This window comes from Buteo buteo, chromosome 18 (assembly GCF_964188355.1).
Source record: "Buteo buteo chromosome 18, bButBut1.hap1.1, whole genome shotgun sequence".
Taxonomy (NCBI): Eukaryota; Metazoa; Chordata; class Aves; order Accipitriformes; family Accipitridae; genus Buteo; species Buteo buteo.
Window position 1 is genome coordinate 26,326,643 of NC_134188.1, and position 25,144 is coordinate 26,351,786.

Below are 25,144 nucleotides of genomic sequence, written 5' to 3' on the forward strand. Positions count from 1 at the left end.
TTAGTAAGAGAAATAGTGGCAGACTCGTAGCTTGAGCTATTGTTAATCAGAATACGCCAAAAAATAATGTACCAAAAAAAGACCAGCTATATGGTCCATTAAGTCTTCTTGTCTGTGGAGTCCCTATGTCTCCTTCCTTTTGCTTTGGAGCATCCTGTGCTCCAGGGATGTGCTCTACTGACTCACCTGAGAATTTGAAGGCTTCGTAAAACCGAGAAAACAGCAAAGGCCACTTGAAACGTGCAAAATCCACTACCTCTTCCTTGACTTTTTTTGGGTCTGCCCTCTTCTGAGTATAAATTCCCTACAGACAAAGCAAACCACAACCAACATGAAGTACAAACCCAGTTATATCCAGGAAGAGAGCTAACAAAACCAATTCATGTCACCTGAATGTCTTGGAATTAATATTAATTGAGGTCTCAATGCCACTAAGGGCCAAAGAAAGTCCTACATGAACAAGTGATAGTTTGGACAAAGTCCTGGCCTTTGGTTCCCACTTCACAGAATAATTTGACTTTGAGAAGGCTGGGCAAGCCTCTAGGGTGACCAGTCTGGGTGGGATTCATCTCAGCTAACTTTGGGTTTCCCTAAGGTAGGTGTCTATCTTTTGGCTTGACAGTCCCTTAGCTGGAAACAGACACTCAGCAGCCCTTAAGCACAGGCATCTAGCTTTATTTAGGACATCCTCAGGTACCTGAGACTTCTGTATGTAACTGACAGGCTGATGGAGGACCTGCAAGATCCAACTGAATTGTATCCCTGGGTCTCCATTGACAGTAATGGGAGGTGAGACTCCTAATGCACTTGGAGACGTTTACATTTTTAGGGGTCTTAATCTGAAGCTGCCTCCTGCTGTTAAATGAATGCCAGTTCTCATGCCTGGTTGACCAACCCTCATGAGTGGTCATGAGTTATGGAAGGTGTCGCTGTGGGAAGGTGTCACAAATGTTCTAAAGGAAATCAGGGAGGTTTTATACAATGCCTGGCACAATAAAGTCCTGACATTGCCTGGAGACGTGAACTGCCACTGTAATACAACCAATAACACCACGATCCTTTGTAACAGACACGAGACCCCAGAGATGGCATTTCACTTCTCACAGTGAATCTCTGCAGGTCGTCTTCTTCTGTCAGATCTTGCCTCGAAACCAGTGGTAAAGCTGAATACGGCTAGTACAAAACCTGCCCTTTCTCTTTGCTTTAGCTTCAGGCCAGGCTAAAAGCTGGGCTATGATGTCTGATGTATGTTTAAAAGGCACATGAAGCTACTGAAGCATGGCTTGGTCCTTGCCAGGTGATATATTGTCCCCACCTTTTTATGTGCAGCTATAATGAGCTGAGCCCATTTTTCCACTGTTTTTGAAGCTGTGATCTCTCGGTCTGGGATGTAGGATGGAATTAGATTTAGCAGCCTTTCCAGTACCATCTCTGACCCGTAGTCCACATAGTACTGCTGGGAAGCCAGTTCTGCCAGATCTTCTTCCTGTGGGACCCAAACAAGCCAAGTTAATGCTGTTACCAGGCCACCACCTCAACATCCATCCTCCAGCACCCAAAGAGCTCTTTGTAGAGTCTGGCTGTACTGCTCCTTCAGAATGCTGTGGGGTTTTTTCCTTTCAGCAGAACGTCACCAGTGCTTTTTGCACGTCTAAAGTTCAGGGATTGACCACTAAAAGCTATGATTAAGCCTTAACATGTTCAGTGACCAGCACCATGCAACCCTGTACTGTGTGTGAACATGTTTGTCCCAGTCTTTCCTTGAAGTTCAGTCTCCTGATGCCTGCAGTCAGCAGTGGGTGATTTTGCTATGGTAGGCAGGGTTTAATGATTAAAAACTGCATGTATCCATCATTTCTCATATTTGAGAAGCCCACCAGCTGACACACCTGTGCATAATGCAGAACTGTAAAATGTCCTTCGGTGCAGCTACATTCCAAGCACTTTGGGGTCAAATAATAGAGCTACTGAGATGATAAGAGCATGAGGAGACCAGGAGCAAGAGACGGGGAGGAAGAAAGGGCAGGACTTCTCATAGGATAAAAGAGCTACAGTTAATGCAATATAGATGGGAAAAGATGGTTTAGTTCTCAAGGTGACTGGACTCTACCAGACCACAGGAGAATGATTAGGTGTCGGGGAAGAGAGATGTCTTTAGTTTGACACCTGGATGATTTTAAACACAAGCCAAAAAAAAAAAAAAAAAAGTGATGGACATATTGTCAGAGATTTTGATCTTTCTTGAGATGCTCAAGATTTCAGTGACACTGGAATAATTCTGTAAGCTTCTAAAGATTCTAGAAGCAAAGGTTTCTGCTGCCAATGTCCCTTCAGCATATGGCAGCATTACTGGGTTTGTATTGCATGACAGAGGTCTGGGTATCCTGAAAAGCATCCCTCATGTTTAAGGCTTAGCAGGATTCACCAAACAGGATCCTGTTGTGTAACTCCTGATCTGGTGATGGGGTTACAGGCTACCTGTGGCCCTCCAAAATGAGGCTGATGGATGAATCCAAATCTCGCATCCAAAATTCACCAGGAGAGGGTGCTCATGCAGCACATGGGAGCGTCCAGTCTGTCCCCAGCCAAGAGGACGTGATTCCTGTAGCTACCGTTTCCCAAGCGAATACCGTAATCCCCAAGCTAGCGGGTGTTCAGGGATGAAGATTTCTCATCCCCTTTGGTGCAACCTATTCCACCATGTCGAGGATACATGTTGGCCCAGACCAGGAGCTGCTGAGGTCACGTACCTTGTCACACCGGTACTCCCCAAACTTCACCCCTCGCACGATCTGTTGGTAAATGAGATTGGTGGCCACGTTGTCCTCACTTGGGTTGTGCCAAGGAGTGAAGATCTCCTTCCTGAAGAAGAGCCGCCACGGCGCGTTGCGCTCCTGCGCTCCCTGCTCTTTGGCGTACTGCTCGCACTGAGACACGGCGTCCATCACGTGGTCGTTGCCGCTCCCCAGCGAGGAGACCTAGGCAGGGCAGAGGTAAATGTGGCATTCACCCCACTAAATGCTGACCTTCCTAGGTAGAGATATGTATCTCTGAGTCACTCACCCAGGCTTCCTTTATTATCAAAATAAATCAAAGTAGCTATCTCTACTAGCCTGCCAAGATTGAATAGGTCTACAGCCCAGCTGGGTAAGTCATTTTGTTTTGAGCCCCAGTTTCCCATCCAGAATGAAAGGAGAACATCAACGTGAACTAGCAAAGCCAACGTTCCCATTATAAAGTATTGTTTATTCATACTGTGCTTTGAAACACCCTGTTTCAGTGTCATGGACTTGGATCCAACCATGCTAAGCATCAGACAAACCCAGAACAAAAAGCCTGTCCTGTTACAGAAGATTTATCACCTCTGTCTTCTCACTGTGGTCTCGTATGAAGCCCTAAAGCACTATATCTGCTGAGTGAACATCCCTGGATGAACGTCTCCTCAAAAAAGACCAAGAAGATGGAGTATAAACCATTTTCTTCTCCACCCACAGGCAGAGGTGGCCACAACTGGAGATGAGAATATACTTCATCTTCTTACGCAGCTGCTGTAGGAATAATTCTGTTTCATTGGCTTGCAGCTGTTGTCTCACCTGATGAAGTCTTACCCTAGGTCTGTTTTCACTTCTCATTTATGCTTAACTTTATTTTTACAGAATTTCTGAAAAAAGCATGTTTTGAGGTTAAATAAATTGGGTTAAATGCCAATGCGGGTATGGCAGTTTGGAAAGCCATTAGCTTTCCAGTTAAATATATTTTCTCCCTTGCGTAAAAATCCAGGCTGTTTTACTGGAAATTCACCTCAAAGTATCTTGACTGAGAGTAAGAGCATAGCATCACAGAATAATGTAGGTAGAAAGGCATTTCTGGAGGTTTCTGGTCCAGCCCACTGGTCAGAGCAGGACCATCTTTGATCAGGTTGCCTCGTGCCTTCTCCTGTTAAATTCTGAATATCTCCAAGGAGGGAGATTTCATAGTGTCTCTACAGCCCTGCTCCAGCATTTAACTACTCTTATTGTGAAAATCACGCTGGGACTTGCACTGTAGAAATCTTTCTTCCTGACCTCAAGGCTGGCCATTTGCTCAGAGCACAGGGTCCTTCTGCCCTCTGGAAGATATGTGACAGCACAAAGAACCTCCCTCTTCTTTCATAGAGCTAGGCAGGTACCTAACTTAAGATATACCTTGTCAAAAAGTGCAATGTAAAGCGAAAAGCCAAATCGGTCCTTCAGGCTGATTTTGTCGGCCAAAGAATTACAGAGCTCTTTAGCGGTTGTTGCAGAGTCGGTCAACAGCGTTTTTGTTGTCCCATCCATAAACGTGACAGGCAGCATGATCGGTTTCTTGGACTTGGTTGCCTAGTGGATTAAAGTCAAACTTTATAAAGACATGTGTGTTTCAATCCCACTGAGACCATTTACCTACATACTCTTCCACCCACCTGTGGTAACCATTTTCTAATCCCTGATCTCACTGACTGGCTGCTTTTCAATGCTACCATAACATACTTCTCAACAGGATAATGTACGCTCAGCCAGTGGAAGCACTTGGAAGTCCCAGATTTTTTATTTAATACATTCAGTCATCAAAATGCCTAATCCAGTAAATCCAAGCATGCCCAGGAATGCTCCTGGGCACTGGAGCACAGCTGTCTATGCTAGTAAATCAGCATAGAAAATGAACAATTACTGTAAAAACTGTGCCTGTTCCAGCTACGGCTATCCCTGAAGAAGTCCGAGGGACTACTCTCAGTACGCAGTTCGCCTGTGGCCACGTTCATCTGGAAGACAGTTTCCTAGCGTACATGGAGGCTTGCTCCGTGCCAGCTGGCCTCAATGCCTGAGAGCACTCTTGAGGACATTTAATTTAAAAGTATTGATGTAGCCAAAGGAACTGATCTTCAACATACTCTGGAGCAAAGCCAGGATGCACAGGGAATGCCATATCTTGGAAATACATGAAAATTCTTGAGAGAAATAGGTATATTGTCATGCTACTTTCTGTCCTGCCAGAAATGTGGTTCCCATGATAGTGAAAGGCTTAAACCCTGAGCCCCAGCTGCCTGGGGAGGGGATGGAAGGGCTCGTACCTGCAGCTCCAGCCAGCTGGGTGGTTGTGTCCTTGTCCCGTTGGCAAACGTCCGCCTCAGCCTCTCTTCGCAATAGGGAGCATAACCCGGGGGGCCTCCATTGATAAAGTTCCTTAAATACTGTTGGCAGCAGGGGACACGTTGGTTAGACCATGGGCTCTAGAGGCCAAGCATTTGCAAAGGTTAAAAAGCAATGTTTTACTGGAGAAAAGCTCTGTGGGACTAACAGCAGTGATACCGCTCAGGCTCAGGGTGTTCCTACATCCCGTTGCTGCACCCTTGCCTTGTTCCTACACTGTGCATTTCTGGCATCGGTGGAGATAAGATACCAGCCTAGACAGACCTTTGATCAAAGCCAGTGCAGCAGCTTTTCTATTCCTGCTATTGCTGCCACTGCTTTCTATCTCTGTACTTTAAAGATGTATTATAAAGCGTTATTGAATGTTGGCCAAAAAGATGGGAGTGAATGAAAAAGACCCGTAAGTAATGATCCAGGGGAATTGTAAGCAAATGCTGCTCAGAACACTTAGCAGCCAGTACAAAAGGTCTTTCACAATTACACTAAACAGATGCTTCTTTAGTCAGGTTTTAAATTGCATTTTAGAAGATCCCAAACCAGAATTTGAAGCACTTCACTGTATATTAAAAATAAAACCACATTATTGTAGAGAAAATTAAATCCAGTGACTTCCACAATATGAAAGATAATACACTTAAAAATATTACATAAATATCTTGGCCAAAAAGGTAGCTAAGACTAATAGTTCTGTAAATCATATTTTTTCAGAAAGACTTTACAGATAAAGAGTTCTCTGAATGATAACATACAGTTGTTCCTTCAGTAACGCAGACTGCTCTAAAACACTGTCAGTCCATAAATAACATGGGTAGAGAGACAGGTGTCTCTGTCAGCAGTAACTTACAGAGATACTCTGAAATAACTAGGTAATAGAGCCCAGTTATATGGATGGGAGCTGTTGCAAATGACTGCAAGCAGCTGATGCTGTGTAAAAGTGTAGTTTTTAATTATGCTGTTAATAATGCACTATGTAATTACATATTTTTTTGTACTTCTCCTTCCTTGTGACTGAACCTTCCCACCAAAGTCCATTACTAGTTGAAAGTTCAGTACAAAGAACAGGAGCGCTAATGTTTCTTGACCCATGCTTAGCATAAGATGTGATAAAGGTGTCTAATGGGATCCAAAGTGTGATCTTCCTATTTGGGAGCAGGAAAACATCTTGAAGACTGCCTCATTATCAGCTAAATCCTTCTCAAAACGTTCAGTTCTAACTGACACTTTTGAAGGTTGTGGAACAACTTCCAGGCACAACAATTTCCTGAAATTCCTCATCTTTTCCATAATATTGCTGCTATTAAAGTTAGAGCCTAGAGGTTTCAGGAGAAAAGTAACCAGGAGTCTGATACAACATTCACTGCGTGGAAGAGTATAGGAAAGAAACGCTAAGAGATATTTACCCTCATACGCTTTTCCTTCTATTAAATGGTGGATAATTACCGCTAAATGAGAAGATAGGACATCAATTGAAAAAGAAGTGAGGTTAACAAAATGTCATCTAGTTAACTGGCTGATAGCCAACGCGTGGCTATCATACGTTCAATGGTAGCTATTGCACAGTTAAAGCAGTACTCAGTGAACTCACAGTAAATCAGATTTTGGCAGCCTACTAACTCCTGAAAACATGGTACTAATAGATAAGAGTCTGAGATTTTAAGGTCTGGCACTGACATGGAATTTGTCTCCCAACCCAGAACAGACTGGACTAGGTGGCCTGGGCTAATGTAGCTTCAAAACCGAAGCGTTCACTGAACTCCAACAAAGTGAACATTCCTCTGCTTTTCACAAAACAAAAAAAGTGAGTCTGGATGGGAATGTATGTGGTTCAGGGGCAGAGTTAACATTTCATCATGAGAAAGTTTTATCTCAAAAATAACATTTTAAGCTGGAAGGTGTCAGTGATGTCCCCATGGATAACTACAGTGGCTTCAGAGGAGATCCAAGACATTGCCCAAGTCACTGCCTGTGTGTTGCTGTTTGCAAGACTGGGGCTTTGAAAGGTAACCAGTGTGAGCTGCTGAAAATGTTGTTTGTACTTATACTCGAGGAGTTTCTGTCACCACAGGCTGCCTGTCATCTCCAACAGCCCAAGGTGCAAAAGAGTGATGAATAAGGGCAGAATTAGTATAAACCCTCTCCAAAGCTTTTGGGGATATTGCCACATATTTCAGCATGGACCATAACTTTGGGCAGAGGTACATGTGAAACCCTGGCCCAGGTTGCCCAGAGCGGTGGTCGATGCCCCATCCCTGGAATTGTTCAAGGTCAGGTTGGACGGGGCTCTGAGCAACCTGATCTGGTTGAAGATGTCCCTGCCCATGGCAGGGGGGTTGGACTAGATGACCTTGAAAGGTCCCTTCCAACACAAAATGTTCTATGATTCTATGTCTGAGTCTCCAGAGCTACCCGTAAATTATTTCTGAGAAGTGCTTCGCTCACCTAAAATAATGTTCTGCTATTAAAGATTTAATCCCACACAACTTCCTGTGGCATACTTTCTTAGATCTCATTTCCAGACATAATTTAATTTTCTGCCACTTTGCCAGTGATTTATCTGCTTTATTAGATTTCGTACTGGCAAGGCCTGGGGATGAAGGAGGGATTTCTATTCTTGACTTCAGCTCTTTCAGTGCTGAGGACACGGTACCTGATCTGATATCTATGGAAATTAATGGAACATCTTTATCTCCAGCAGGCTAGTGAGAAGGTCCAGGCTCCAACATTCAAAGATCTGAGAGGGACAAAGGAGGTCGTATAACATGGCTAAGCAAAGACACAGTGCTGAGCCCTTTGCCCTGAGCCAGCTAAACTCTTAGGCAGGGGATTAACTTGAGCAGTCCAGTGTGTGTGTCCTGGTTTCGGCTGGGATGGAGTTAATTTTCTTCTTAGTAGCTGGTACAGCGTGTTTTGGATTTAATGTGTGAATAATGTTGATAACACATGGATGTTTTAGTTGTTGCTAAGTAGCGCCTATCCTAAGTTAAGGATTTTTCAGTTTCCCATGCTCTGCCAGCAGGTGTACCAGAAGCTGGGAGGGAGCATGGCCAGGACAGCTGACCCGAAGTAGCCAAAGGGATATTCTATACCATAGAACGTCATGCTCAGTATATAAACTGGGGGGAGGTGGCCAGGAGCACAGATCGCTGCTCGGGCATTGGTCAGTGGGTGGTGAGCAATTGCATTGTGCATCACTTGTCTTTTCTTGGGGTTTATCTTTTATTATATTCCTTTTCATTATTATTATTATATTTTATTATTATTATTGTTAGTATTACATTTTATTTTACTTTAGTTATAAAATCATTCTTATTTCAACCCATGAGTTCTACTTTTTTTTTTATTCTCCTCCCCATCCCACTGCGGGGCAGGGGGCGAAGGCAATGAGCGAGCGGCTGCATGGTGCCTAGCTGCTGGCTGGGCTTAAACCACGACAGGGGGTTAGACAGACTGTAGGTGTGTAACTCATTTGGAAGGCAGACTGTTCAAATCTAAGCAACAAAACTTTGCCCAGAAAAAAAGAAAATCCTTAAGAACAACCTGATTTTCAAAAGTGTCAGCTGCTTAGCGTCTCCCACTGACTTCAGTCCTGCTGATCCACAGTGCTTCTGAAGAAATGTTACCTGTCATCTCTCATGTGGCTGTTTAGAGCTGGATGTTTTCAGTATGACACATGGTGGGGCAAGTTGTAGCATGCAGAGAGCAACTATGCAAATATACTTCTAGGTAAATTAAACGCTTGCCTTTATATGTGCAATTTTTTATATTAAGTTATATTTATAATTAGCTGTGTAGTACTATTCCTTGCCAAGTTTGTTAGAGTACAGGCCTAAGGTCATACTGTCAAAGCCAGTAGATGCTTGAATGAATGCATAGACCTTTGCATGTGAGAAACAGGGGAGAAATGTGGGCTATTTTGGGTGTACAAATACCACTTGCAGCCTCCCACAGTCAACTTTCCTGCCAGAAGTCATTTAATTACATCTTCACACACCTACAGTGCAGGAGGCATCATCTGAACAAGTTGTTTACACTCCCTTTAGTATCATAGGAAAGAGAGAGTCAACTTGACTGACTTGCCTGATCCACTTTAGACGTTGAACTTGGGATCACGCATACTTTTCTTAGGAACTTGATGTCATTTTCATTGCTGGCAAAGATAAAGACCAGGATTCCCTGTACTGTGAAACCCAAGAGGAAAGCTGGTCCCATGGATGGAAAAGAAAATGTACTGGCAGATAATTCATGAGACAAATATAATCTACAATTTACCTTCACAAACTTCTCAGAAGGAGCAAAACATCCCACGCAGAGGGACATCAGGATCCAACCCCTGGCATGGCTGCTTTTGGACGGGTTCTGGGTCAGCTGCTTGCATATTTGACAATAGATTTCATCCCTGCAATAGCAATGAAAAAAGCATTAGAGTTAAGGAGGTGGTGGTTTTCAACATGAACAGAGAGAGACACAGACCCTGTCTGCAGGTGATTGACAGTTAAAAGTTCATTTTAGCATCACAAGGATATTAATTTAACTGCCCTTATGATGGTCACCCTGATCGTTGCAGTGTCTCTAAAATGCCATCCGTCACCAGTCCTGTAACGTCCACTGAGTCTTCCCTGTGCTTCAGCTGAGATTTCCCACAGCTGACTGACACTGCTTAGAGAAAGAGGGAAATAAAAGGGAGTCTCAAGGTTCAAGGAAGCTCAATGTCACCTCTGGATGATGGAATCTATTCTGGCTTCTTACAAAGATTTCCCAGTAACGCCAAGAAAGTCTCCTAAACTAACTTTCATAGAGGGCCATCAGCTGGGAATATTCATTTGCTGGAGCTATCGGCTCCGGTGGAGGTCAAGGTTTGTCCACCTCTTACATCCAAACAGGCACATACATTGACAGGTGTCTCAATTTGGGATTTAATGTCCACTTTTGACTTTAACTTTAGTTCTCTACATGCAAAATGAGGAATAACAGTACTTCCTTGTCTACATGGGAGGCAACAAAAATGTTAGCCAACCTGTTACACTGACAAACCCCATGGGACACTATACAACGTCTGCCTTCAGAGCAGACTTTGTGCAGAAAAGTAAGGCTAAGGTTTTCATGGTGAACTGGGAGGATAAAATGAAAATTAGAGAAGCTGCTCATCAGATGAGGATGCCCACTGTTCCTGGAGTGAGCAGATAGGTGTGAGTGAAAAGAACATGAGACTACATAAAAGAGGACTGTATTATAACACGCACACATATAAACGGGCTAAACCAAAGATGTTGGCCTTAGTTTGGCACTTTCTAATTTTCAAATGCTTAATTTAGCAACTGAAATGAATTTGAGTTTTTCATTAGTATACCATTAAGAATATTCACACAAACAAAAGAGATTTAAAGGTCAAATAGAAAACAAAGGGTAGTGAACAACAAGAGTGAGCATTAAAAAAACCAATCCAGTAGCCACTAACACTTTCAGAAGCATTTGAGCTTCTCTTTGTGGTCTTCCCATCAGGTCTGATATGGATAGTAGAGAACATGATCCAGCCCAGCCCGTATTACACAACACAACCAAAAAAATTATATAATGAGAGCCTTGTAAAGTTGCACACAATAGCAAAATCATTTGGACAATAGCTCAAGGAAGAAGGAATGACAAGAATGGCATGTTTATGCCTTTGTCTTGATTTCTAACCTTAAGGCTGGCCTGAGGATGCCATTACCAATAATGAAATGGAGCTTCTCCAGGTTGGAGGTGGGTCGGTCTTCGAGCATGCTATTACCCTGGAGCGTGGACTCACCATCGTGAAGTCTCTTTGTCACCTGCCAACCAGACACATTGCTCTCTTTCAGTACAGCCAGTTGCTATGTCCCCCCCACCCCCATCCCAAATGTGTGGTGCTCCCCAGGAGGACCCCTCCACCAGCCAGGAGGGGTCTCAGAAGTTCTTCAATCTAAGCACTTTATCGGCAATGGGAGGGTGTGACTTTGTTGGCTTTAATCACATACGAGTGAAGCTGAAAATCGTCCTGTTTAGTCACACTCCCACCTGCTTGGTCTTTGCCCAGGGTTTCTACAATGGCACCCTCGCATCCCAGCTCTGAGCTGGTCCTGCAGCCAGAAAAGGGCCACCAATGGACTCTGGAATAACCCCAGCTTATTGCCAAGGAAGGCCTGTCCCTTTAACTCAGTTCTATTAAAAAAATTATTAAAACACTGACAGAATGGACCCGCTCCCCATGCTAATGATGCAGCCAAAAGCACATAAGCGTGGTGCTGTTTGTGAAAACAGGGATGGCATTCATCCACCTACCAGCTCTCTGTCTCAGCTAGTCAACCTAGTCTCCATTTAGAGCGGCTGGAGAAAGAAGGGCATTTCTAGAGTGCTTTCAGAGCCACATTAGCTGTTTAGGGGTCCTATTTCTCCCCACTGGCCCTAAAGGAAGGAAGGTGACAATCTCGGAGAGCACTTTTACGCTCTCAAGCAGCTACAGCCAGGTGAGAAGGTGCCTGCTCTGGAAGTGGACATGGCAGTGTGTGAAAGAAGACTGAATCCATGTCTTTGCATTGTTTTCACCCCCCCCCCCCCCAAAAAAAAAAAAAAGAATTATTGCTCCTCACTCTTTTGAGATGGGATTTTCAAAAGCTCTCAGCTTGGGCTAACTGCTCCCGTGGGGAGTTTTACCCCTGGCAGTGGAGAGGAGCAAAGGGTGGGTGAGACCCCCACCTCTGCTACCCACGCCACGGTGGAGGGCAGGAAGCTAAAAGCAGGGATAACGTTCAGACCATCGCGGAGTGGTGGGAGGTATCGGCAGCTAGATGGAGGGCTGTGAGAGAGGGGAGGGAAAGTGCCGGATGGATGGAGAACGGGAGCCGAGGGGAGGCCGGCGCGAGGTGCAGAATGACTCAAGGAGACACGGGAAGCCAACCTTTCCCCTTAAACACTCCTTAAATCTTTCAGGCAGAGAGACAGGTAGCGCCAAACCCAGAGGAGGGCTGGTTCTATGTTGTCTAGGGAAAAGCAGAAGAGAGTCAGAGAGGGCTGCAGACAATCCGACGGCACTTGTGCTGCCAGGCGGCCAAGCGTCTCCTCTCACCTCCTCGGTCAGTTTGGATTTCTTCTTGAGCGTTAAGGAGACCAGTTTGTGCCGCACACTGTTCTTCTTGTGCCCATCAATGTGAGTACTCTGCAAAGCAAGAGGCGCGGAGGCAACGCGGTGAGACACAGAGCCCTGCCGAGGACGTGTTCTCCCTGCCTCCCCCGGGCTCCTGCCAAAGACCATTAATCCTCGGCAGGGTGAGATATTGCAGAGGCTGGTGGGAACCAGAAGTGTGGACCCATATTCCCGTGCCCCCCGATAACCCAGGTCTGGCTCTGAATTTTGTAGATAGTCTCTAATCAATGAGCCTCCCTCAGATCAAAATTACATATTAGGGACATCTGAAAAAAGTTATGTTGAATACATGGCTGACTCCCAGTCAACCCAGGTCCGCCCAGTTCTGCTGTATACCATTCAGGCTTGTTTTTACATCGCAAATGAGATGAGCAAGGCCACTCTCTGAGATGAGCCATTTGCACAGCAGGTTTGTGAGCTGGAAGTCATCTAGCCAGAGATTCATGGACGGGTAGTTACCCATTGTGGTTTCATCACTGTTAATCAGCTCTGTGTTCTATCAGAGTTCCCAGAAGAATAAATTTGATGTAGGACAGACCCAGGCACTGACTACCTATCATCGAGTTACTGTTGGCTCTCTATTTTCATACCAAATTTATGTCAGCTGTGGGATTTAAATGGCTTGGATAATCACTTGTGATTTTACACCAAATCAGCACTTGGACTCCTGCAGATGTGATGGTTTATATCCATTATAAAGCCAAGTTGCTACTGTAAACCTGGTTTTGCATATCATCACACTCAGGGTCAGCTCAGACATCTCTCTGCACTTTTGTGCACTCTGCAGAGCAGACATAACCACAGAGGAAAATGACAGCTTAAATTTTCCTTCTCTTCCATACTACCTGATGTCTCAATTGGCCAAAATATGCCTTTTTGTAATAAACAAGCAAGAAATGATGGGTAGAAAGAATGAAAGGTGATTCTTGGTGTATATTTTCGTAGAATTACAATCCAGATGAAGCTACTATCGTTCTCAGGTAATTCACTGAAAGTGCTGAATGATATCACTGTCTCTAAAAACTTGGAGATTTGTTAATTTACATCTAAAAATGCCTCTGGGGCTTGTCAGGATGATACTACAGAAAACTTCTTGAAAATGCAACAGTGCTGTCTAGAAAATGCCAATACCAGGTAATATCTTGTCCTGTTGAATAAAGTAATTGCCAAAGATGAAAGCAAATCAGTGCTATGGACAGAGATTTATCCAGATCAACGTCTTATCTGGGAAGGGTCCTAAGATGAAGTCCTCCAGTGACATCCCAGAATGCACTGAGGATGCAACAGGGATTTTTTTTTTCTTCTTCATTTCCACAGCTTAATCTCCTGGTAACTCTTTACTTCCTGCTCCAAGATTAAGGGCACATTTTTAATTTAGACTCTTCTGACCCAGGGCAGATCAAAAAGAAATCTCCAAATGACAGACCAATGACACAGGACATTGCATTCCCCCCGTGTGTTTCTGCCCTGTGAGGTGGAGGAGAGAGATCAAAGCCCTGTGAGAGATATCAGGGCATTTTCCTTACTGTATTGCTGGGGAACATTCAGTTCTCCCTGTGAAGAAGAAGGGATGAGATCAACATGTGACACACGGGCAATTGTCCCTTCAGAGCATAATTGCAAATGAAGATGACAAACTGCCTGCAGCAAACCCCACAAGTTGTTTCGTTCCAACACATTTCAATATCCAAAAGCTAATTATAGTTTCTCTTTTACAGCCACAGCAGTTACCTCTCCTTCTCCCTGCAGAGCCTGCAGTTCTTTCTTATACGTCTTTTTCCCAAGAGTCTCATAGATTTTTGTCATCACTGGTATCTTCTCGCCACCGTCACTCATGGCTGTGTGATATTTCGGCTCAGGGAGGTCTCCCATGAAACGGAGGATAGTGATCCATACAGCGAGTGCTGCCTATTTGAAAGGAAAGATTAACTCCATTAGCTTGCACCAGGGCAGTGGAGGGGGTGGTCAAGCCATGCGGAATCCATCAGGATTGCTCTGTACATCTGCAGGAGATAAAACATTTTCCTGCATCACACATAACAGTTTTGCCTGCAACATACACTCCATCTGAACAAGCCGGGCAGGCTGGTGGCTGGGACCGCAAATTCAGGCTCTGTGTTCATGCCATCATGAGTGTGTCTGTGCACCCTACAAGAGGGTTGTTTCTTGGCCAGGAGATGCCAACCTTATAGAGGGGCAGTGACTGGCAGCTCCTAACCCACTGCAGAGAGGAAGGAGAACCACAGTGAAGGCAAGTTCATGGCCAATGTAATGTTCTTTATAGCCATGCAGGTTCAGTACGGTTCTGCTCTTGTACTGCTGGCTATGGATCAAGTGTTTCTTCTCTGCTAGCTCTGCACTGGTGCATATGACAAGGTAAGAAGCAACTTTTACAGCTGCCGAGTAGCTGCTTTACAAGCGGTACTCGTTCAACAATTTTTATCATCCATGTCCTGAGCGTAGAGCGCTTCATTAATTGTCTTAACACAAATATCAAGGTACAGAGATGAACTCACCCCTCTACTGCTACATCCCTCTAATGCTTGTCGTCTTGTCAGTGCTCAAAGGACGCTGGTGGGACAGTGTCTACTGACACACGTGTGGCAGATGAGGGCTGTGCTCTCCACCAAACCACGAGCACACCAGTGTATCCCAAAGGGAAACTGCTGGTGCCCTTTGGCTGAGGGGTTCCCCAGGCTTGCTCCAACCCACCCTGCCCTGCTCGAGGCTTTCCATCCCCTGCCTCACCAACTGGTCTCCTTCATCCTCATGGTACAAGAGAGGCTGCTTGAGAGGCCGGCGGATGTAGGTGTGTGTCGTCGTGCCCTGGAAATACGTGGCAGCAAACTTGGCAAATTTGTACTCCGAGAGATCTTCCTCCTCTTCCTCAGGGAGAGGCAATGCTGCATCCAGGTCCTCTTCCTCCAGCTCCTTCTGTGCTCGCTCAAGATCCTGGTGGGGAAGGACATGTCAGGCACTCAGCATGGCTTTAAATACTGAACTACCCTTTCCCTTTGGGCCTGACTTCTGTCCATCTGATTTCCATCCCAAAAGGAAAGGCCAGCTGGAGGGAAAATCATGAACTATAACTCTGGAGCCCATGCAAAGCCCAAGTCCTGAAGGACATGCCTGTGCCCAGGAATGTCCCCAGAGCAGTAGAAGCAACAAGCATGGCCCCACTCCTAGCATGGGGAAAGGGTGTCCAAGAGCTAAATGCCGTGAGCTGTGGTGAACCACGAAGAAAAAGATCTCAAAGGCCACGGGTCCTCAACGATCTTCTAGTGATATTGCTCTCCTCCATTCCATGGCCCCAGAGAAAGCCTGCAGACTGCCTGCCTGTCCCCAGCCACAGCATGGTAACCCTCTGGGGCTACACAGAAGAGCCTGGTCTTGAAGGAAGCCTTCAGAGACCCACTTCTGTATTGCCGTACTCTCCCCTGACTCATTAATGTGTTGCTAAATCCTTTCACGTGATAGCCAGGCTTGTGTATGTCTCTAGTACCTCGAAGCCGTTGGGTGCCTGTCCTTCCTGGCCAGGCAGGGAGGAGGTTGTCCCCAGGAATCCAAACATTTTGTCCACCATTTCCGAGTCGTTCACTGGCTCGTTGCGAGCTTTCTCCATTTTTTCTAAGAGCTCTTTCTTCCGACGTGCTTCCTCTTTCTCCTTTACTTCTCTCTCTGCATCTTCCCGCGCCAGCTGGGCCAGGCGTACCTGCAAGAGGACAAGTACAATGAGTGAACTGCTCCCTCGAAAGAGCTGGCACTAAATTCTGCAGGGCCTGGCTTTAAAAAGGCAGACTGCCCTGTGCTTGGGGCACTATACCATCACCGTGACTTGGAGCAAATCAGTGACATGTCCATGCCTCAGTTTCCTAACTGCAGAGGGACAAAGCAATAACATTTTTTCCTTCCTTAGTGCCTGTTTAGGGGGCTTGGTCCATGCACAGAGACTCTCACTGACCTTATTTTTTTCTTTTATACAACAACCATGTATGTGCGCACACACACAGAGTGTCCCAGTTCCCCCTTCAGCCTTTATACAATAGCAAAAGCAAGTGAATAATAACCATAATCTCTGGCATTCCTGTGCAACAGATCAGAAATTCTGGAGCAGCTTCAAACTAGTTAGAGCATAGAGTACTTCAGTGAATTAAATACAAACCGCTCAAGCAGGGCAGAAATCCCTTAGATATTTTTGGCATTCCCCCTCAAAGGAGCAAAACCAGTCCCTGGAAAACAGAGGCAGAGCCCCAGAAACAAATCAGTCCCTGCGTACTTGGTGCTTCTTTTCGGCTTCCTCTTTGGCTTTCTTGGCACTCATCTCCTTTCGGAGTCGTTCCTCTTCCGCCAGCCGAAGTTTCTCTGCTTCCAGGCGTCGATGATACTGGGGGAATAAACGCAAGAGCCCTTCTGAATAGGCATGTACTTATTTCTTAAATTCTTTTTTTTGCTCTTTAAAAAACAACCCCCCAAGCACGTGGTGAAGAAATGTGTTTATTTCCCCTCTCCCCACCTCCGTTCCCCATGACCGACCTCTTTTCCGTGGTACTTACTTCCCCCCGGAGACGCTTATAGAGCCTTCGGGCGATCATGCCCCGGGCATATGCCTGGACGGTGAGGACAGCCCAGAGGCGGTGGCGGAAAGCCCTACGGACCAGGTAGCCCCGGCACCGTGCCTGAAACTCGATGATCCGCCGGCGAGCCATGTGGTACTGCTTGTGGAGCTTGCGGGATCGGTAGAGGGCCTGCAGTCTCAGGAAGCCGATCCGCATCTGCAAGAGGGAGCAGGATGAAACCACCCCACCGCCCCCGGGGCTTGCCCACCGTAAGCAGATTTCCATCGCTAATCTCCTTCTTGCACAGCTGTAAACAAGAGCCACTGAAATCAGCCCCCACCAGGATAAGCCTTTGGGAGGGAGGTTCTCCAAGAGGGTGGAGAAATGAAGCTCTCCGGCTGCTGCACTGATTCAAAGCCCAGGAAGGACAAAGGCAGCTTCTTCCTCACTGAGTCCTACGGATTTTCTGCCCTTGAGAGCCCTCAGGGGGTCTGGCTGGTCATCTCAAGGTAGCCACAAGCCACGAGGGTTGCTCCCATGGAGGTCCAGCATCTGCAGACCTCCTGCCTGACAGCCAAGGTGCTGTTTCATGGCAGGAGGGACCATTCTGACCAGCCTGGAAGTGGCTATTCCTATCAAGTTGCAGGCTTGGAGGATGATACTGAGACACTTTTGACCCCAACACACTTCCCAAATGACCTGCTGCTGGGTGAAAGCCAGCTGGGACAGGGAGAGAAGAAAGCCATGGCCTGGCCTGGGGAGAAACCCAGATATGGTCCCACCTGGAGATGGAGTCTGTTTTTCAGAGGAAGCTGCTCTTGAATTTTCAGTCACCTGGAAACTAGGGGAAGACTTTTAAAACCCCAAGTGACCTGTTGGTGCAATGGATGGGGGAAAGGACAGCCAGAAGGTGGTCAGGTGCTTTCTTCAATGAGAAGGCAAAGCAGCAAGAGCAAACCTCCACTGATTGCTCCAACTGATGATAAAAGCCAACCCCACCTCCTCCTCCCAGTGGGGCATTTTGAGCCAGGAAACTCTTACGTATGTCCCAGCTGAAAGAGGTAGGAAGGCAGAGGTGTGAGGAAGCACCGCTGTACTTACTGCACCGTAGTTCTTCCTGCAGTTATGTCCACGCCAGTATCTCTGAATCATCAGGACTGAATTTCTCACTTTCAGGAAATTGGACCTGCAAAGGCATTTCAATCACTTGCCTCTGTGGTTTGGCCGCAAGTTATCATCATCTCCTGGGCCTCATTCTTTGGAGATTTGAAACTGAGCAGCCACGTGGAGTAAACACTGCATTTTTGCCCTGAAAAAGTCTCCTCCCCCAGCTCTCCTCGCTTTCATAAAAAGATCTGTAGGGGCTCCCTCTGATAGGTCTCTGCAGGCAGGTTCTGCCAGGTTATGGGAATGGGCAGAGCAGGAGATGCTGAGAATGGTCCCTTCCCTCCCCCCACCCTGCACCCTCCTCTTGCATCTGAAATCTCTTCCCTGCCTGCTCCCCCCACTTCAGTCCTAGCGTCTGAAAACGGATTCAGTCTCACCCAAATGATCAAGAGCAAACTTCAGCCACACCACCCTGCTACCCTCATCTGCTCCTCCCATCCCTCTTAGCCTGGCCTGGTTCTACCTGTAGACACCTCGGAGACAATCGAGTTGGAAGGGCTTGGGGGTGTCACTAGGATTACGTGGGAAAGATTGCTGAGGTTCCCAGCATGAGCCCTTTCTTCAAAGCCTAAGGCACAACCTGAGTCACAGCCGTGGCTCGGACAGTGAAAGAGCCCAAAGCCCCAAGAACTGTCCCTCTTCTGCGGGTGAAGCTTGTCCTTGGCTGTGGCTTCCCATCTTCTTCCACAACAGTGCCGTGAGATCCCCACGGACTACCTGCCCCCCCCACTCAAGTCTGGCAACGAGGTTGCAAATGGAAGAGTCCTGAACCCGTTGGGCTCTGGGGAGAGCAACATTAGTCACACTGGATGACCCAGTGGTCCCATTGCCGTCTTGTGGGGATCCCCATAGACTGGAGGCTTAGCGTTGCCTTCAGCAGGCTCAGAGTCCCACTGCTGCGTTGTCATAGCAAACATCAGCTCCCCCGAAGACAGCACTGAACAGAAGGTACTATTCTGACCATGTTTAAGGCAGTCAGATAACACGTTTTCCTCTTCTTTCCTCTACTGTTTTCCTCCAATACTTGCTGCACCTCAGTGCCAAATCATCAGGGCTCCCCTCTCCCCAGCTGGGCAGGTCAGATGGGCACAGAGGGAGCGACTCATCCCCCGGGAGCCGCTTGCTGGGTGAAGCATCCCACATCTCCCACCTCCCATTTGGCAGTGGAGCTCACACCTACCTGTCTTTAAACCCGCGGACCACCTTCTGGATGAGGATGACTTTGTCCGTGATGGCCTTGTCTCTCTCAATCTCCAGCAGCATGTCGTGGTGGTCCTGTGGGACAAAGTGACACAGCAGCCATGTATCAAGCTCTCTATCTGCCTGACATGTGGCAGGAGGGGTGGTATGAGGCCCTTCCCCAAAGGAGACATCCAAAATAAACTCTTGGGGCATTTTACATCCCACCTACTCACTGGGGAAATCCTAATATAAACCCTAGTGATCTACTGCCTTCATTCCTAAATGACCCAGAGCATCCAGAAGCTGCATATGCAATACTTTATAGTCTGAAAACAACCAAGTTGCATTGCCCTTCCATGCAGAGCTCCCTGCTAGTGCTGTCAGCCACGGGAGCAGTTCCTGGGAGCACTGGAGAGGTTCGGGAACAAACTCCAGGCTGCCTGGGTCCCATCATTCCCTCTAGCCAAGGCTGCAACGCTTCCATACCCTAAGAACAAACCAGCTCCCTGAAACACTGAATTTCCTTGCTGTGAGGCTTTCAGATGCGCCCGTCCAAGCTTTCTATTGATTCCTCCCATGCCGTTTGTAACTCGGATTTCTTTCCCGGTTGCAGCACGCTGAGCCCCGCTGTGCTGGGTGCAGCAGAGACAGCTCCACACGTTTCCTGCTTTTCTCGACCTCACGTGGCCCCTCGGGGCCTCCCAGTTTCTCAGTTTCCTTCCCTGACAGCTGTGAGATCTTGATAACAGGCTCTGGAAAGAGCCACTAGTGGGAACAGCTTCTAGGGAAGAGATGGGGCTGTTCGTGCCGGCGATGGTGTTGGGGGTGAATGTAGACACGAGCGGTCAGTATTTACCGCTGAGATTTTTACTCGAGGGAAGCCTTTGGTTACAGCCTGGTTCCTGGCCAGCTCAGCCTCACCCTCCCACAGCAACACAGGAACGGGTTTGTAAAGAGAAATGAGTGTGAACGGGGCTGCAGGGGACCTGCAACGTTGGGCTGCCCTGTGTCAGCCGGACCGATGCAGAAAGGGAGGCTCTAGGTATGTCTTGGGTTGCTCAAGGACATGCTGAAAGCAAAGTGAGCCTGTTCTGCTCTCAGTCCCTCTTTCTGCAGGGCTCTGCATGGACATCCTTGCTGCTGCTGTGCTTTTTGGGTGAAGGCAGGAGATGAGCTTGAGCAACCGAGCCCAGGAGGGAAAAGGCCGTGCGTTGTATGTGACTATTTCTGCGTCCGTGTGGGTATGTGCATACATCAGTGCTGGCAGAGCGTCAGGGCTTCCTCCTGCCCGCTGCTTCCTAAACCGACCCCAAATATCCTGCCTTGGTCCAGGTTCTACCCACTGCCACATCAGCCCAGAGACCACGGGAAAGGGTCATGTTTTGTGATGGAAAGGGAATGGTAGGAGACCCCTTTGCAGGCAAGGGTCCCAGATGGCAGGGGGGACGTGGAGAACCACCTACCTTCAGGAATATCTTTGTCTTGCCAATCTGCCAGTCATCATCCTTCCCAAGCACCGCTTCAGCAATGCGCTGGCACGTCCCACGCAGGTCGCCCTTGTAGGAGAGGGGGTGGGATTCACCAGGACCAGTCTCACCCATCGCTCCTCCCAAGCCCAGCGGGGACCTTTTCTGGTCCCAATTCCAGCAGTTTTCTGCTAATGAGGTTCCCAGGGCTTTACTGTCACCACATAAAAGGTGAGGGAGAGGGACAGGCTGAATATGGCTACCTGTCCCCGCCAGCCTCGTAAACATTTTTCCTTCACTTGGAAAGCCCAGAGCACCACTGTAACATCTGGGGATCAAATGTTGCGTAATAGCTTTTGGAGAGAACGCACACCCCATAAACATCTCTGGAAAGCCCATCAGAGAGCAATCGTTACCTGTGGAAGAAGATGCTCACCTGTTTGTACGCTGGCTTCACCCCAGGCATGAGTACCCGGTACCGGTCCACGAACTCCACAAATGTGTAGCGGATGGGGTAGCCGGCTCGGCGTATCCGGATGGTCTCCATCATCCCTGAGTACCTCAGCTGACGGACACACAGCTCCCGGTCAAAGAGCTGGGGAGGTTACAGGACACGGTGGTTTCATTACACACCTTGGCTTGGATTGGCCATAGGAGAGTGGGGACACTGAAGATGTGTGGGGCAAGCAAGTCAGGCAACCACCCAAATCCTTCACTTGGGGACCCAAGGCTGTGGGACTGTTGGCTGTCATGGGCCTGATCCTATGAACTGCTGGGTGTGTTTGACTCACTACATTTCTTTAATTCCTGCTTGCAAGACTGGATGTGTCCTACACATTACACAAAGGACCGAGAGGAGAACTGGAGAGCACGATGCAACGGTGAACATCACCTTGGGAAAATGGGCAGCAATTCTGCATCTACAAGGGTCAAACCATACAGTCACCTTCGCAATGACAACTCGTGGTCATTATCTTCTGGCCTCCACTCTGAGCTTTACCAGCATGATCACAGCACTCCTGGATGGGCAGGACAGTGCCGTTTTGCAGGCAGAGGAAGCAGAGGACCATATCAGTGAAGGCTCAGACACTCAAAGGTCTTAGGGTGCCTACACCAGTTCATCTTAGGGTAGGTGATACCCTGAAGTCATACAAAGGAAGAGTGCATCCTTGGAGATGCTGGAGCCCTGAGATAAGCCTGTTATCATCAAACCACCCTGTCCAGGAGGACATCCGAGGAACTTAAAATGAACAGGTCAGAACCGAGACCAGCTGAGGGTTTCAGGGAAAGGACAAATCTCAGCTCAGCATCTGTGGCTGCTCCTGACAAGCAACGGACAGTTTCGAGGCCAGACAGCAGACATGGGTAACCCAGTCCTTGCAGATGTTTGCTAATAAACTTGGCTGCTCTCCTTTGCTTTGGGTGCCTTGGGGTGGCTAATGAGAGGTGCTGCTAGATGGGCAGATCTGCTGAAACAAAAGGAGGTTCAGAAAAATCTCTGCCATGCTTCAGTGCATTGTGGAGGATCCTGGAGCCCCTGCGAGCACCCTCTTGCAGCCTGATGTTGTCTGCAGGGAGCATCCAAAAAGAGTTCAACCCAAGTGTAAAATAAAGGCGGACGTGGTGTGGTGCTGGCACACCACAGAAAGTCAGGACAGTAAATTGCTGCCTGGGTCAAAGAGTTACTGCCAGGGTGTTATTCATCTGCCCTCCCTTCAGCTGTCTAAAATGGGAGCATCTGTGCATGTACAGACAGGAGCATCTAAAATGTGAGTCACCTAGGCTCTCGCTGAAGTGAGTGAGGAGAGATATAGGTACGTGCCTGTATCTCAGATATCCCTGTGTCTCAGATCCATCTCCAGGGACAGCAGGATCTGCTGTATGGATGCATCCATCTCCCCATCCCTGGAGGGAGCTTTTTGACCCGCTCGTAGGAGCCACTTCGCTATGAAAGCGCTGGAGTGAAGTGAGGCAGATCCTGATCCCAGGAGAAGACAATGGATGAATGAGGAAAAGGCAGAAAGTAGCATCATCCAGCTTTGGCCTCAAGCTGTCCCTATCTGAAGTGGGTATTGGGGACAAGAAGGGTGCAGAGGAAAGAGGTGTGTGTTGCTCTGTCTCCCCCTGCCATGAAGCAGAAGGGTATGTGAGAGGTTGTGGGCTTGCAAACAACCGTCTGGAGTTTGTAAGGCTAGTTCATTGCACATGTGGGCAACTATGAGCTCCTGACATCGGGCCCTGATGAGGCACAGACTGCTGGAGACAGTTTTGACTTTCTTTGCGTGTTTTTCTACCTAATTCATCCCATGCATTTCTCTTGACTAACCAGAGCAACAGAGCAATACTCAGAAACAGCAGCGTGGGTTGATGTACAGACCCAGAGAACTCCAGCCAGCATCCTGATGCAAACAATTTTTTTTCCCCCAAAGCACATTTTAGAAGGAAGCAAAAGCTTTAAAATAACATAAAGTAACAAACAGTCAGGACTTTCCACTGACCTTTCACTTCCCACTATCCCATTTCCTATCACTATCAGTACACTTTCCTCCAAAGCCAGGGACAGAAAATGAACTCCCAGAAAACATTCTCTTTTGCAGTCACCCTGCACAGCTCTGTTTACCACTACCTGGGATGTTTTTTTCCTTTGTATTATTAAACCAAGGACAAAAATAAATTTAGCAAGAAATCACATTTCATATCATATAGCACTACAGTCTCTGATTCAGTGTTAGCTTATCCACTCATTCCTTTAATGGGGAGATTAATTTCTCTTTGCCCAATTCTTACAAATATAGAGCTGGTTTTATGTCCCACTGAAAGTTTTGTAGATAAATGGGTTGGACAGAGACTTCTGGCTTAGCGCTTGCAAGAACTGATGAAATACAGAATTCCTGTGCAGGACACAAAAATGCCAGACCGAATCGCAGACACACAGGTGTAAAAGCAGCTCAAAGTCAGGGCATTGGAAAGAATTTGTTAACATCAGTTCAGGAGGTACATCTATTTCTCAACATCACCCATGCTCTTAAAGGTGGTCTTGTTCAGATCTCAGCTCAGATGATAATCTCGGATCAGACATATTGTTAAATATTAACCCAAAGCATTCCATTAACATGCTATTAGGTGCCTTTTTATGCTCACCAAAACCAGGATAAGGGCACAGTAAACTGCTCTGAGAGAGCCACCAAACCTTTGGCCCTGCATCATATTAGGTTCACTGAACAGCAAAAATAAGTTTCAATCACTGCTTGTACATAACAGCTCTGAAATTCAGTATTTTATGTTTTTTTGCACTCAGCTGAGCTTTTCTAACAAACACTGACTTTAGATAAAGCTCCAGCTCTGGCTAGATTAACCGCTACCGAAGTGCAAAGGCATGAGCAAAATGATTCACAGAAACAAACAGCTGAAATTATTATTAAATAAAGCTCTTCCTCCTCAAGCAGTATCACTATTAAGAGTGGTGAGCAGCTAGCAGTGATTGCTAACAGCACCAGGGTCCAATCCTGAAAGGTGCTGACAGTGGGATCAGGATGTTCAGCACCCGCCTTATTGTCTGCCTTTCGCTGAAAAACTCGGAGTCCCCTCTGTGAGCAGTTTGTGGTCAGGGGGATTTACAGCCACCTCCTTCCCTTTCATTTGCTCCTTCAAGTTTGGCCCCAGAATGTTTGTTGCTTTTGAAGCAAGTCCCTGGGAATCAAAGCGCAATAATTCCTCCCACCTTTCCTCTGTGCTATTTCGCCTCTTGTTTCTCTGCTTTTAGAACCGTGCTTTCACAATTTGTGCAAAAATATAGCAGTTGAAAGGGTCAAACGGGGTGAAAATGAGTGAGACCCCTTGGGAGCAAAGATTTTGTAGAAAACACCCATGGGAAGGGGAATCACTTTTAGAAAACATTGAACCCTGCCATAGGACTAAACCCAGGGCCCTACAGCTCAGCCTAAATCTCTGGTAGGGAGGTGCCTACCCCCAGTGGAAATTCAGAGGCATTTCCTATAGGAGAAAGGGCTGCAGGGTGAATTCCTCGAGGTCATCCTTGGGAAGAAAGGCAGGGCCAGGAGCTCCCCTCTGCAAAAAGTTTTGGGGTGCTGTCGGATCGCAAAGCAAGTGCCTGATTTTGCCAACCCTTTGGTGACTCCCTTGCTTGCTGAACAGGCTGTGGGTTGGTTTTCGAAGCACCCAGGGTCAATCCTGACTCCGCTGACGCCTGAAGGAGTTTTGCCGTAAGCTCCAGGGCAGAGTGACTGGCGGTCGTGTACGAAAAGCAGCCAGGAGAGAAAAGCAGGACTTACCATGGGCTTCTTGTACTCATTGGGCTTGATGCAGCGGACAAAAAAAGGCTGGCACACGCTGAGAGTCCTCATCAACAGCTCCAGGGACCGCTTGAACTGGCTGCTGAGCGTCGGCGAGCGCTTCCTCGTCTCCGCTCCCTGCAAAACCGCAGCG

General features: G+C 47.2%; 1 protein-coding gene across 2 annotated transcripts in view; it reads right to left on the bottom strand.

The window, feature by feature from the left end:
• Window positions 1-25,144, bottom strand: part of MYO7A (myosin VIIA) — a 65,262-nt gene that overhangs the window by 14,895 nt on the left and 25,223 nt on the right. For both annotated transcript variants that reach the window (XM_075050456.1, XM_075050455.1), the window contains exons 14-31: window positions 24,991-25,128; window positions 21,135-21,293; window positions 20,696-20,788; window positions 19,231-19,325; window positions 17,985-18,069; window positions 16,881-17,099; window positions 16,604-16,711; window positions 15,830-16,039; window positions 15,076-15,279; window positions 14,059-14,235; window positions 12,250-12,339; window positions 10,848-10,975; window positions 9,438-9,564; window positions 5,090-5,209; window positions 4,185-4,358; window positions 2,751-2,978; window positions 1,316-1,486; window positions 187-304 (exon numbers count right to left, since the gene is read on the bottom strand). In XM_075050456.1, coding sequence (XP_074906557.1) covers window positions 187-304; window positions 1,316-1,486; window positions 2,751-2,978; window positions 4,185-4,358; window positions 5,090-5,209; window positions 9,438-9,564; window positions 10,848-10,975; window positions 12,250-12,339; window positions 14,059-14,235; window positions 15,076-15,279; window positions 15,830-16,039; window positions 16,604-16,711; window positions 16,881-17,099; window positions 17,985-18,069; window positions 19,231-19,325; window positions 20,696-20,788; window positions 21,135-21,293; window positions 24,991-25,128 — 2,644 coding nt within the window. The remainder of the gene's footprint in view (window positions 1-186; window positions 305-1,315; window positions 1,487-2,750; window positions 2,979-4,184; window positions 4,359-5,089; window positions 5,210-9,437; window positions 9,565-10,847; window positions 10,976-12,249; window positions 12,340-14,058; window positions 14,236-15,075; window positions 15,280-15,829; window positions 16,040-16,603; window positions 16,712-16,880; window positions 17,100-17,984; window positions 18,070-19,230; window positions 19,326-20,695; window positions 20,789-21,134; window positions 21,294-24,990; window positions 25,129-25,144) is intronic.